Source organism: Nicotiana tabacum, chromosome 15 (assembly GCF_000715075.1).
Source record: "Nicotiana tabacum cultivar K326 chromosome 15, ASM71507v2, whole genome shotgun sequence".
NCBI lineage: Eukaryota > Viridiplantae > Streptophyta > Magnoliopsida > Solanales > Solanaceae > Nicotiana > Nicotiana tabacum.
The window spans coordinates 89,136,302-89,150,705 of record NC_134094.1 but is presented as its reverse complement, the minus strand read 5'-3'; the positions used below and the strand labels follow the sequence as shown (position 1 = coordinate 89,150,705).

Here is a 14,404-nt window from a genome sequence, read left to right as displayed (position 1 = left end):
ATTGAATTTCGGGAAGCTTTAAGTTGGAAAGAAAATTCTAATTTCGGAAGTTGTAAGTTGGAAGAATTGACTAAGGTTTGACTTTTGAGTAAACGACTTCGGAATCGAGATTTAAAGGTTCCAATAGGTTCGTATAATAATTTTGGACTTGGGCGTATGTTCGGGTTGAGTATCAGATCACCTGGGAGCATTTCGACGTTTATTATGGAAAGTTAACATTTTGAAAGTTTAAGAATTTCATAAGTTTGTCTTGAAGTAGATTTTGATGTTATCGATGTCCGTTTGGGATTCCGAGCCTGAAAATAGTTCTGTATGGTGATTTTGGTCTTAGAATCGTGTCCGGACGTTGATATGGAGGTCTGTAGGTCATTTCGGCGTCAATTGGCGAAAGTTGGAAATTGGATGATTTTTGGGAAGTTTGATCAGGAGTGGACTTTTTGATATCAGGCTCGGATTCCAATTCCGAAAGTAGGAGTAGGTCCATAATATCAATTATGACTTGTGTGCAAAATTTAAGGTCAATCGGACTTGATTTGATGCGTTCCGGTACAAGTAATAGAATTTGAAAATTTGGAAATTATAAGTTTGATTCGAGGCGCGATTCATGATTTTGATATTGTTTGACGTGGTTTAAGGTTTCGACTAAGTTCGTATTATATTTTGGGACATGTTGGTATATTTTGTTAAGGTCCCGAGGGCCTCAGGTGGAATCCATATGGTTAACGGATTGAATTTGGCCTTATGAAAATGTTAAACCTGCTGTCATATGGTGTAACCGCACCTGTGAGGTTTTGGCCGCAGAAGCGGCCCAGGGGTCGCAGAAGCGGAGAAGGTCAGCCAGGGGAAGGACCGTAGGTGAGGAGTTTGGGCCACATCTGTGCAAGCACAGAAGCGAAGCGTTGGGCGCAGAAGCGGAAGAAGGTGCAGGAGCAGAAGGGGGCTCGCACATGCGATGTCGCAGAAGCGGGGAATGTTTCCGCAGGTGCGAGGCATCGTGTTTGGGTGATTTTCCGCAGAAGCGGTGGTGTGGTCGCAGAAGCGATGTCGCAGGTGCGGATACTGTCCCGCAGGTGCGAAAATATCGCTTGGCAGAATCATTTTAAGAGCGGGATTTGACTTTTCTTCTCTCATTTTTCACTTGGTTGGGGCCATTTTGGAGAGATTCAAGGAGGGATTTTCATCCAGCAACACGAGGTAAGTGATTCCCATCTATTACAAATTAAATACATGAATTCTATAAGGATTTAAACATGGAAATTTGTAGGAATTTGAGATTTTTGTTAGAAAACCTAGAAATTGGTATTTTTGGATTTGGACTACGAAATTGGACATGGAATTGGGAATAAATCATATATTTGAGTTCGTAGTGTTATGGGTAAAAATTATCTTCAAAGATTTTCGAAATCCGGGCGTGTGGGCCCGAGGGTGACTTTATCGACTTTCTGAGCGGAGTTGGAAATTGTTAAAATTGATTTATTATGAATATTAGAGTATATATTTATGGATTTGCACATTGATTTACTAGTTTTGGAGCGACGATCATCGGTTTGGGGTGTTAGAGTGGCGTTGGAGCCGGTTATGGAACTTCGGGGCGAGGTAAGTCTCTTTTCTAACCTTGTAAGAGGGAATTAACCCCATAGGTGAATTGATTTAATATGTGCTTTTATTTGTGGGGATTGCGTACGCACGAGGTGATGAGAGTCCGTACGTAGCTACTAATTATGCTTATGTCCGGGTAGTCTAGGACCTAAATCATATTATACTTGCGATGTTTGTACCCTACTTGTTAATTTAATCGCTTAAATCATATTGGAACTTGATAAAGGAATTGTAAAAGGGTAAATTTTATTTACTTGAGTTTTGGACGGGTCACTCGACCGTTAATTAGAATTGGTGTTTCTTTGAATATTAGCCTCTTAAAAATATCTTGAATCGGTTGTTTATAAAGTATTTTCTCTTCTCGTGGAGCTGGCCGAACGCCTCGATAGCAGATAGATGCATCTATGGTTCGTGTCGTTCGACCATCGGCAGTGCACAATTTATATATTTGTATGTTGGATCGGGTCGTACGACCTCGACATAATTCGTGCATAATAAATCTTGGAGTGCAATTATAATTGATATTGTCTCATTGGTTTGAGAGATCAATTTGTTAAATTAGGGAAATTAATTTGGGATTTACTATCAGTGAAAGAATTATTTAATTATTTCTTGTTATTGAGTTTTCAGTTGTATTTACATAATCCATGCTTAAATTATAATTTCGGTATTTTATTGTTAGCACATAGTAAGTGTCGAATTCGACCCCTCGTCACTACTTCTTCGAGGTTAGACTAGATACTTACTGGGTACACGTATTTTACGTACTCATGCTACACTTGCTACACTTTCTGTGCAGGTACATATATCTCTAGTGGTCTTGTGGGCACAGAGGCGCGGCTATTGCGGGGAGTTAGGTGAGTTGCATCCCATGTTACGAGTCTGCAACACTCAGAGTCTCCATCAGAGTTATTTACATTCTCCTGTCTAATTTATATTCCAGACAGATGTTGTATTTTATCATATTTTCTAGTTGATGCTCATGCAGTTGTAACACCGGGTTTTGGGGGTTCTTACTGGATGTTTAGTATGGTAGTTCACGTAATTATCATTGCTTCACCCTGTAAATTCTATTTCATACTATATAATTAATGGAAATTATGATTTCAAAAGGAATAAAAATGAGTAATTAAGTGAATCAGTCATTGTTGGCTTGCCTGACGCCGGCGTTAGGCGCCATCACGACCTATAGTGGATTTTGGATCGTGACAATACCACTAGTCTTTTGGATTTTCCACAATGCCTATAAATTGGGTGATCCAAAAGGTTCATACCCTGCACCATATGCATTAATGTATTGTGGAATCGCGCTACTTGGTGTGGAAGGTTTTGGAAGTCTTCCCAAACATTGCCTCGGGCTCTCTATTTGGTTCTTTGTGGCTGCTATTGTGATAAACCTAATGACTCAGCTGCTGAAAAAATTAGAGACCAGGTATAGGATTTATCGGTTCGTGCCGAGTCCAATGTGCATGGCTATACCATTTTACCTTGGAGGGTACTTGGCCATTGACATGTGTATAGGGTCATTAATTCTATTCATTTAGGAAATGTTGAACAAGCAGCAAGCTAAAGATTTTGGACCTGCAGTGGCTGCTGGTCTCATATGTGGTGAATCCTTGTGGGGAATTCCAGCATCTGTTCTTGCTCTAGCTGGTGTCAAAGCTCCCTTTTGCATGAAAGTTCATCACTGATTTTAGTCCTACATATATTCCTCCTCCGCCTGATCATATGATAGTTTGTACCAATTGAGCTCTTTTTTATCTCCCAGCTTTGTCTAAGTTTTTAGTCTTTTGATAATTTTAGCCTTCTTAGCATAACATGTTTTTAAGTTGTCTCTTTTATTGTAGTTGTAGAATTAATACAAGCTGTGTTTCTGTACTTGTCGTTTTCGAAACTCTTGAAGTATTTTGTGTGTTTCAGATTTCGTTGGTACCAGCTACTAATTTCAGTTTGTAACATCAATGTATTGTGTAGTTTCTTTCTTCTTTTAATTAGGATGTTCATCCTGCAAAAAAAAAAAAAAAAAAAAAAAAAAAATCAAATACTATTATACACAAAAAATAACGTAAGATGCCTGCTAAACAGGTTCAAATAGACTTGGCGACAGATAGATAAACAGAGATATAAAACGTAACTATGAAATTGGTTCTTGTGGTGAGAAGTTGCCATATATTTATCCATGTAAAAAGGGCTTCTTGCACCAGCTGGAAGATGTTCATCTGGTCTTGCTTCTGCTTCAATACTCTCCGGTGCAAGCAAATACCATAATAAGATTAATTGCATTGCAGAATAGTTGGAGAAATGTCCATCTCAGTTGGATTCCAGATGATAAAAATCTGGTAGGTTCTGACTTCCTATCTCTATATTACCAATGTATTGGACTATATAGGTACTTAGTTCCCCACATGTTTTCTGCAGTGTTCTTGGATATTTTGTTCATTTTGTGTTTGAACAAGACTTGGATAGTTGTTTTTCAAATGTAAAGGAAATAAAGCAGGCACATCCTAGTGCTAATGATAAACAGCGAATTAGCCAAACATCCTTATTCATTCGACACATTGGAGAACGTGTTGCTTTCAGGTATGTGGTGGAGGAAGTTGATAAGATTTAGATTCGTTTACAGCAGGTACACTGGATCCTATATTTTCCTCAAGTAAAAAAGAACGCCTTAGTATTGAGAAGATTGGTTGGGAGCTCCCGAGACTCACTGTTCTTGACTCGAACCTTGAGGACAAGGTTTTTTTGAAAACGGAGGAATTGTTATGAACGACATTGGCCAAAAGACCAAGGGCGTATTTAGAATATTGGAGAACTTTGTGTGGGACTGGGGCATGCAAGGGAGTTCATGTGCAACATGAGCAATTAAAAAGGCAATCAAGTTCTGCAGAAGTGTTACGTTATGCGAATTATGTTGAAGTTTCGGCTTGCTCTGTTCTTGTCACCTCCTCTTCTTGAGTGATTGTATCCTCTCATCCCCATTCTCTAATTAGTCTTAGCTTCTCATCACCACTCTTATCTCTATCCTTTAGTTACTTGTTAAATATTTCAGTATTTTCTATTGTAATTCAGTAGTTTGAGTATTGCAATTACTATATATCCCGATGCTGTAATCGTGTTTCAGTTCTTATTAATATAGTGGGGAATTTGTCTATTTGTTATATGTGCAAATTCCACTTTCTATTATGTATGCACTCCCGAAAGCACTACTACTTCATTGATCTTCCATAACATAATAGATTCGACCTTTTCCCATATCAGAAGCATTTGTTTCCAAGTATGAGATTCTCCTTGAGCCCACTTCTTGATTTTTGGATGAGATCTTTACTCAATATCTGGCTCTAAGAAACTCAGACCAAAGTGAAGGTTGGGATCAAAATCTCCGCCACCTTTTCTCTAAGATTAAATTGTGCTACTAATCTGGTATATGCATTATGAAGGAACAAAGGCTGTATGGGAACTAGGAAGATTATTGGAAAGTGCAGTTAACGTGTAATGACAAACGTGCTCATTATTATAACTACTTAAATACTCCTTCCGTTTCAATTTAGATGAGATAGTTTGATTCGATTAGAAATTTAAAAAAAAAAAAAGATTTTACTTGTGGTCTTAAAAGTTTAAGGGATAAAAATTTTGTGGGGCCATGACATTTGTGTTGTTATAAAAGCTTCTTGTTAAGGGTAAAATGGGTAAAATGAAGAGTTTAAAATTGAATTATTTCCAAATTTAGAAATTTGTCATTTGTTTTGGAACAGACTAAAAAGGAAAGTACATCGTCTAATTTGAAACGGAGGGAAGCAAAAGGAAAGTACTCCCTCCGTTTCAAATTAGATGATATACTTTCCTTTTTAGTCTGTTCCAAAATAAATGATACATTTCTAATTTTGGAAATAATTCAACTTTAAACTCTTCATTTTACTCATTTTACCCTTAATGAGAAGTTTTTATAACCACACAAATGTCATGGCCCCACAAAGTTTTACCCCTTAAGCTTTTAAGACCACAAATTTCAAAAATCTTCTTTTTTTTCTTAAACTTCGTGTCGAGTCAAACTACCTCATCTAAATTGAAACAGATGGAGTAATGTACTTTGTGCCGAGTCAAACTATCAACAACAACTGATTTTATTACGGGGCAGCTCATTGTGTTCATTCGATCTATTGTGCGCATCTGCATCTAGAATTGGGTAGACCTCATACAATGGTTATCCTAGCTCTACCATATCTTTTCTTTCATTTCTTCTGGAACAATCACTAAGACTTTTTTTATAATGGAACTACTATCAGAAATTTAATGCGTAATCTCAGCATTCAATGTGTATTCCTAAATAATCTAATTTTTCAATTATTCAACCATTTTATTTTACCAAGTTCAATGTTAGCCAGATTAGTCAACATTTATCTCTTTCGATGCAACAACAAAATCTTACTTATGTTTAATTATGTCAAAAATAACTAGAAGTAGGGGTGTACAAACCGAATCGAAAAACTGCACCAAACCGAAAAGTCAAACTAAATCGATTAAAAAATCCGGTTAGGTTTGGTTTGATTTGGTTTGGTTTGGTATTGAGTAAAAATATTTGAACCAAACCGACATATAAATATATAATTTTTATATATACTTTTAAGACTTTTTATAGAATTTTCTTTAGAAAATACCTAGAAATATTTGCAATTCTCTTATGGGATATAATATTTAGTTAAAAATGAAGTACTCCATATTTATTAACTTTAAATAATGGGTTGTATGATCACTTTCTTATCAAGTGTTAGTGAAATGCGTCAATCTCTTTGTTTTTTCATATTCATATATCAAGATCTATTAAATTCTTATATCTTTTTTGAATTTGAAATGGTATTTCGATAATTTAAAATTAAATAGAACATATTATATTGGTTCATATTTATTTTTATGTTTAATTATTAAATTCGGCTAATCTTGAAAGTGCACATTAACGTAAAATTACTGTCAGACGACTAAAAAATAATTATCATGTGTTACTAAGAAAATTCTTCCATAAGAATATTTTAATAGATCATATATTCGTCAATTTTTTTAAATTTTACTAAACATATATTTACTTATAAAAAATTTAACAAAGTACGATTGAGATAACATTCATATAACAAAAAACCCGAAAAAATCCGACAAAATCGAACCAATCCAAACCGATATAGTTGGTTTGGTTTAATTTTGATAAAAATCGAACCAACCCGGTCTATGTACACCCCTAACTAGAAGTCTTTGCAGTAATTACAGGTAATTATATGTATAGAGTTAATTTTTAGGTTGCGTACAAATTCTTTTACTACAATTTTATTGCTAGTTTAAAATAATGCCACTAGTAGCAACAAACATTATATACTTAAATGTGTCGTTTTTTGTTATGGTTGTATATAGGTGATGTTGTCTGGTTTGCTGTACTTCATCAGTATTGGCTTGTGGTCAAGTAGTGGAGACGAAAGAGTTATAATTTAAATCGTACTGGATTGCAAGAACATAATCGTAGTCTATTCAGTGTCCTAATTAGCTTATGAAGCCGAAATTGGAACCTTTTACCTAGTAGATTTAAGTTTAGGAATAGTCCTTTGGAAGTTATTGATTCATTAATTAGTCATGAAAGACCACAAAAACCTCTCCAAAACCAAAACCAAAACCAATTTGGTTTTGGTTCAAATATGTTCCATATTTTTTGACTGCACTTTCCCGATTATTTTCCTGGCTCCTACCCTATGCCTCTCTACCTTTTAAGCTATAAATACACCTACTAAGTAGAAGAGGAAATCATCAAATACTACTATACACAAAAAATAACGCAAGTTACTAAGTTTAATTCCGTCATGTCTTCCTCGACAGAATCAAACATGGCCCTGGCCAAGACCATAATATCGACAGTAGGTTCTATTGCTGCAACGGCCATGGTTGTCCGTTCAGTAATGCATGAAATTCTCCCATCAGATTTCCAAGATTATATCTCTATTGGCCTCAGGAATTTTTTCAACAGATTCTCAAATCATCAAACTATGGTGATTGATGAATTTGATGGCCTAGACGTAGACGGAGTTTACGAAGCTGCCCAAATTTACTTAGGCTCCAAACTCTCCCCAACAAACACTCATCGCTTCAAAATTAGCAAACCAGCGAAGGAGAAAAATTTCAATGTCAGCATGGAACGCAATGAAGAAGTAATTGACTTTTACAACGGCCAAAAGTACACGTGGGTTTGGGTTTGTGAAGGATCATCATCAAGAAGATCGATATACAATCCACGTGACATGAACTCCACCCTAAGATCCGAGATTAGATCTTTTGAACTCACGTTTCATCGTAAAAACAGGGAATTTGTCCTAGACACTTATTTACCCTACATTATCGACGAGGCAAAATTGCTAAAACATGAAAAAAGGACACTCAAGATTCACACTGTGGATCATGACATGATCCATGATCTAAGTGAAGTATGGATGCCGGTGAATCTTGATCATCCTGCTACGTTTCAGACATTAGCAATGGATGTGGAACAAAAGGAAAGGATTGTGAAGGATTTGGACAGGTTTGTGAAGAGGAAAGAGTATTATAGGGAAATTGGGAAAGCGTGGAAAAGAGGGTATTTGTTGTATGGTCCACCAGGTACTGGTAAATCTAGCTTGATTGCAGCTATGGCTAATTACTTGAATTTTGATATATATGACTTGGAGTTGACTGAGGTGAAGAAGAATTCGGATTTACGCGGCTTGTTGTTGGCTACTGCTAATAATTCTATTTTGGTGGTGGAGGATATTGATTGTTCTGTTGATTTGCAAGATAAATTGGGCAACAGAGAGGCTGCTAATTCATCTTCAAATAATTCTCGTGATGAGGAAGAAAGCAAGGTTAATGTCTTTGATCTCTTTACTTCTTCACCTTAAGTTGCTAACAAAAGAATTTAAATTCATGAATAAACAATGTTGAAACATAATTAGACAGTGTAAAAATGGTTATAAACAGATGGTTGGTTTTCTTCCAACCCTACCTTAATTGTTTGTAGTAGTATTCAAATTCTCAACTACATCACAACAAAGAATGAGATAAAAGTAATAAAGTGTGCCAAATTCATAATAAGAAAAATCAATCCAGCAAAAAGTATAGGATTTAACTTTTACATGCAGATAGTATAAAAAGATTTTTTACATTATTAGCGTAATTTTTACGTAGGAGGTTGCCCGCCTTATTTTCCAAGTAACAAGTTCCGCTACTATGGATAGTTACTTGTAGTAATTATGCTCTTATTAATATCCTGGTAGTGTAAGAAATCTTTTATACTAGCATTGTCTGGATTTTGTTGCAGATAACATTGTCTGGATTACTGAATTTCATTGATGGTTTATGGTCAAGTTGCGGGGATCAAAAGATAATAATTTTCACAACAAATCACATTGAAAAGCTCGACCCTGCATTGTTGAGGCCAGGTCGCATGGACATGCACATTCATATGGCATATTGTACTCCTTGCGGATTCAAGCTTCTTGCTGCTAATTATCTTGGTATTAAAGAACATAAACTGTTTGAAGAAACTGAAGAGTTGATTGGAAAGACGGCGGTGACACCGGCGGAGGTGGCTGAGCAGCTGATGAAGGAAGATGAAGTTGATATTTCACTTAATGGCTTGATTGAATTTCTTAACAGCAAGATGAAAGAACAAGAAGAGGCTAAGGCTAAAGTGGATGACAATAAGGAGGAAAAGGGTTGAAAGGTTATGGATCAACATTTTAGTTAGTGCAAATAGGGTGTATAAAGTTTGAGATTTTTTTTTTTATTTTCTATAATAATTTCAGAGAAGTCTAGCATGTTTGTTAAAGAAACATATATTTCTGTCCTGCATAAGTTTTAATCAAAGTCAATTACATATTCTTTTCATCTCAGATTGACTAGTTTTGATTTGATTGCTTGTCTATCTCCTCTTGAGGTGAGGAAACACAAGATGAATAACTAGCTAGGTAGAACAACAGCTTACTCCAACAAACCAGAGAGGCAACACCAATAAATATGACACTAAGAAACCAAAGTTCTATAGCCTGTTTATTCCACTCTATGTATTGCCACCAACAAAGGCCTTGGTGATCTTTCTCATACTGATTACAAATGCAGAATATATATACATGGGAATATGGGGAGACACACAAGAAGCAGCTTTTTTACACATCGAAAGCATCTACTAATACACCATTTCAGACATCGACACCTATTCTCTGAGCAACCTGCAGAAGAAAAATATCAGGTCATGCAAGTTTAGGTGAAAGATTAGGGCTAGTCGAAGTTAAAATTTTGCTGCAACAAGTAACGAAATCTAATGAATCGGGACCAATGCATTTGGTTGTACTAAGATGAGTTAGAAAACATGAGAGAGACCAAAATAATCCAATAGAACGTATAATCTACCGATGCCATTGGAACTTCTTTCCCATTATAAATGTGTTTGCAGGCCATTACATGCAATAATTGTAAATCAATCTCATGTAAACAGATCTATTTTCACCCTTTTGTTACGTGACTTAACCCAAAATAAAGCAAGTTATTATGGCAAAATTATCTAAAAGAGAGGCAAATAAATCAGTTACCTCTTTGAAGAAGTTAACGTCACTTCCCCACAGCCAGGCATCACAACCTGCATCTCTAGCACCCCAAATGTCATTTCTACGATCATCCCCTACAGGAACAGCATCTTCTGGATTTATTTCTAGTAACTCACAAGCTTTTAAAGATATTGTTGGATTAGGCTTCTCTGCTTTTACCTGTTAAAAGCCAAAAGGAAAATCAGCTGCTTTTACCTTTTAAGGGCCTGGAATACCCTCTCTGCATCTGGATCACACAGATGCCAAGCCTATCAAAGAATACAGGATGAAAGTAATTTTAAGTTTGTCAACGGGAAGAAAAACCAATTTGCTATTGACAGAAATAGTTCAGTATCTCAAACTGCGTCGACCTGTTCGGTAGTATAATAATTATACAACTTCTCAAAGTATTGAGAATCAGAACAGCCGGTTGAAGAACTAAATATATGTTGCCAAAATGGCCTTCCATCGTTGATATATCTGCAACATGCAACTCATATCATTAATAATTCGTTTCTTTGCTATGGCTGACAAGAGAAATTTGCTCAAATATCGAAGTTGGTCTAAAGGTCATCATCAAACTACAACAATAACCTGTGTGATCTCAAACCATTTAGATATCAAAATCCAGTCATCAAACTTTAAAAAATTATGATATGGATGTTGTGCATAAAAGCATTTGCTACCAATGTGATGTCGAGCAAATAAATTTGACCGTTGAATGAGAGCAAGAATATGTTTGAAAAACATAGTTCTCCAGAAGTTCAAGAGGATACATGTTTAACCAAAACATTTGTTGTAATTAACCAAGATACGTTTTTGGGCTTTGAAGAATTACCAAAAGTTGCATTCACAGTTGTATTCAAGTTTGTTAAGCAAAAATTGGGCTCAGACAATATATTACTACACTACTAGACAATCACACAAGGGAACAGAATATAAATTCCTTGAATAATTGGACAATGAGGATTAGCACGTTTCAGGAAGCATAAAGGTCTAAGAGCAAGCTATTCAAACAGTCACTGAAACGAGAATCTTATCAACAAGAGAAAGACAATGATCAAAACAAAAGATATGGTTTCTTTAGCAGGCAAGCTAATAGCCTGGTTGGCCAAGAGGAAAAATCAGTTTATTTTGAAAAATACTTTTTCCAAAAGTCTCTATCATCACAAGGTAGGGGGGTAAGGTCTGTGTACACACTACCCTCCCCAGACCCCACGGTGTGGGATAATACTGGGTATGTTGTTGTTGCTTTTTTCAAAAGTACTTTTTCGGTGCTTTTTGAAAAAGTACTTTTGGAGAGAAGCAGTTTGTGTTTGGCAAATTAATCTGAAAAACACTTTTGAGCAATAACTTGTGTTTGGCCAATATTTTCAAAAAGTGCTTTTAAGTATCAAATTACGAATAAGGACATAAATATATTTACTTAATAGTTAATATTACAGTCAAACTTCTCTATAACAACTTCCTTTGTTCCGAATATTTTTGGATGTTATAGCGAAGTGCTGTTACAGAGAACATATATTATAACATAACATAAATATTGGTTCCGGAAAAGTTTAGCTTTTATAGCGAAGTGTTGTTATATAGGGATGTTGTTATAGAGAGGTCTGACTGTATAAGTAAATAAATAATCTCAAAAATTGTTATCAAAGACAATAATTAAATCTTTTCATCTTATTTTAAGTAAATTATAAAAATAAAATTAAAAAGTACTTTAACTCTTTTAAGATGATTTGAATATATTATAAAATTATTCAACAGATATAAAAGCATTTACCCTTGAACTCACTATATATTAGAAAGCTATAATAAAAATTAGAAGAAATACTTATACATTAATATCCTAAATATATTAGGTTTAAAATAAGGTTATTTTGATATATACTATATTTTGTTAAGGGTATTTTTAGTAAGAAGAAAAGTCAAAACTGTTTCTGATTCTGGGGAGAAGCTACTTTTTTCTGTATCTCTAAAACTGCTTCTGCCAAACACCTTAAGTTGAGGGGGAAAAAGTACTTTTGAAAAAGAAAAAAAAAAAAACTTTTGACCTTTAAAGAAGCTTGGCCAAATAGGCTATAAGTCAACTTCTCACAAAAATCAAAAGCAAGGAAAAAGAAAAGTTAATCCCTTTTCTCCAAACAAGCAGAATATACAAAGAGAAGTCCATAAAACCAACTTTAATAATAGTAAAAAGACAACATGTAAGGGAAAAAAAGGATTAGGAACTGAGGTAGAAAGACAATGAGATAATAGTATCTGTGCCTGCCCATAATGAAAGAGTCAAGATAATGCACAATATATGTGTGTGTGTGTGTGTGTGTGTGTGTGTGTGTACCCTGTGTGTGTACCCACACACAGAGGAGCATCAAAAGATCTAAAATAAACCAAATTACTAAAACACAACGTCAGGGAATGAGACACAAAGTGTGTGTAAGCCGTAAACAGTGAGCCCACAAGAATTATTGATATGATAAATTTTCATGTAGAGAGAAGGAACACCAGAGATACTACAAACAGAAAGAAAAATAGTTACTTGCTCTTGTGTTTTTTCAATCTTCAGAATTAGATCCAGAAAAATTAATTTTCTTTGGTATGTTTTTCATCGGAGGCAGAACAAATGAATATAATTCACCCTTAACCAGAGGTGCAGGGTTCAAGCCTTGGTCACAGGAAAAATCCTGGTCGGAAACATTTCCTTTTTAATAGGCTTAACACGGCGTGAATCCGAACTAGCCGGGCTCCAAATTGGATACCAGATAGCAAGTGGGAATCAAAAACAATATAGCATATACTCCAAGCAGAAGAAAAATGGGTATTACTATTTGTAGTTTTTCAATTTTCACCATTAGCAGATCCAGATAGATTATTACTTCAACAAATTTTTCATCAGAATGAGAACAACTAGAGATGCTAAAAGTAGAAAGATAAATTGTTCACTTTACACCAAAGCATATGAGTTGTAGTTCTCTAAAGAAAAAATACCAAGTTACATGAAGACTGCAAAAAGTACTAAACTGTGGACACAAACTAGGTGAAGAAAAAGAAAAACAAAAAGGTAAAATCAAGAACATGCATAACTTAAACAGATGATCAAGAAATTCAAAGAAAGGCTAAAATTATTCAATAAAACTAAGCATTGCATGCATTTTTAAATTGAAAAAAATAATAAACCATGAAAAAACCTGAGCCATGGGCTGAGAGGAGTAACAAGTGTACCCACAGCATCAACAAGAAGAGCTTTATGTGTAAGCCCACCATAAAAAGCCCATGTGTAATCTTCATACTCTTTCACTAGCCCAAATAGCCTCGATCATACCAGAGCTAACGCACCGGATCCATCAGAACTTCAAAGTCAAGCATGCTTGGGCGCGAATCGTACTTGGATGGGTGACCTCTTGGGAGTCCTCGTGTGGCATCCTCCATTACCGAAACTCTACTTGTTTTTATTTATTTGTTAACGGCAGATTATTTTGTTTAGATTGTTCTGATTCGTAGGTCTGCCGAAAAGAGATAAACTTGAGGACCCTAGTTAAATGATATCAAACTTGTCAAAAGAAAATTTAATACAAGCCAAAGGAGTCTGTCTACAAACTTCAAACTTATTGTTAACAGCAGTGGAATGGTTTCTTTTGAGAGGGGTGACGATTTTGGCACTTCGAGGCTTCTTGAATGGAAACAAAACGTCCCCTTCCAGGTTTCCTCGTCTCACCAAAGTTTTGGTTTCTATCTGCAGATCCTGCTCCAATGCTATCTGAGATATTCACCATATTGAATATTTTTGACAGCAGCTCCTTGGTGCTATATACATTAATATAAACTTACCATTCCTCAAAAAAGTTACCTTGCGAAAAAAGAAACAAGTTTATGCAGGTCAAGATTGTTGAAAAAAGAAACAAGTCTAGGCTACTGAATTCTTATAGTTAACCTAGATTTATGTCCAAACAGGAAGGAACTAAGCCTCTTCAAACTGTTTGAAATTCCATTGTCTGATTACATGCAAATGCAAAACAAGCCAGCAAATCATCATAACAACGACATTTTGACTCATGATGTGCCCTATAACTGAGATTAAGGACGATGTACCCTGTCAGTCCATTTCTCATGATGGACAGAATAAGTTGCATGATTGGTCTAGACTCTATGGAGAGAATTTACTGTAAAAGCTCTCAAATCTCTCATCCAGTTTTTCAATTGAAGAGTTTGATCATGTTGAT

At 35.4% G+C, this 14,404-nt stretch overlaps 2 protein-coding genes and 1 pseudogene across 2 annotated transcripts; 2 read left to right on the top strand and 1 right to left on the bottom strand.

Moving 5' to 3' along the window:
- Positions 1-3,290, top strand: part of LOC107820546 (putative metal-nicotianamine transporter YSL7) — a 34,104-nt pseudogene extending 30,814 nt beyond the window's left edge.
- Positions 3,291-7,166: 3,876 nt separating this feature from the next.
- On the top strand, positions 7,167-9,808 carry LOC107820547 (AAA-ATPase At3g50940-like). Its single transcript, XM_016646848.2, has 2 exons — positions 7,167-8,468; positions 8,924-9,808. The coding sequence occupies exons 1-2, from the start codon at positions 7,437-7,439 to the stop codon at positions 9,323-9,325; spliced, it is 1,434 nt and encodes a 477-aa protein (XP_016502334.1). The 5' UTR covers positions 7,167-7,436; the 3' UTR covers positions 9,326-9,808.
- LOC107820545 (uncharacterized) lies at positions 9,804-13,957 on the bottom strand. Its single transcript, XM_075231622.1, has 5 exons — positions 13,845-13,957; positions 10,559-10,667; positions 10,424-10,456; positions 10,194-10,367; positions 9,804-9,833 (listed from the first exon to the last, which is right to left on the bottom strand). The coding sequence occupies exons 1-5, from the start codon at positions 13,955-13,957 to the stop codon at positions 9,804-9,806; spliced, it is 459 nt and encodes a 152-aa protein (XP_075087723.1).
- Positions 13,958-14,404: the final 447 nt, after the last annotated feature.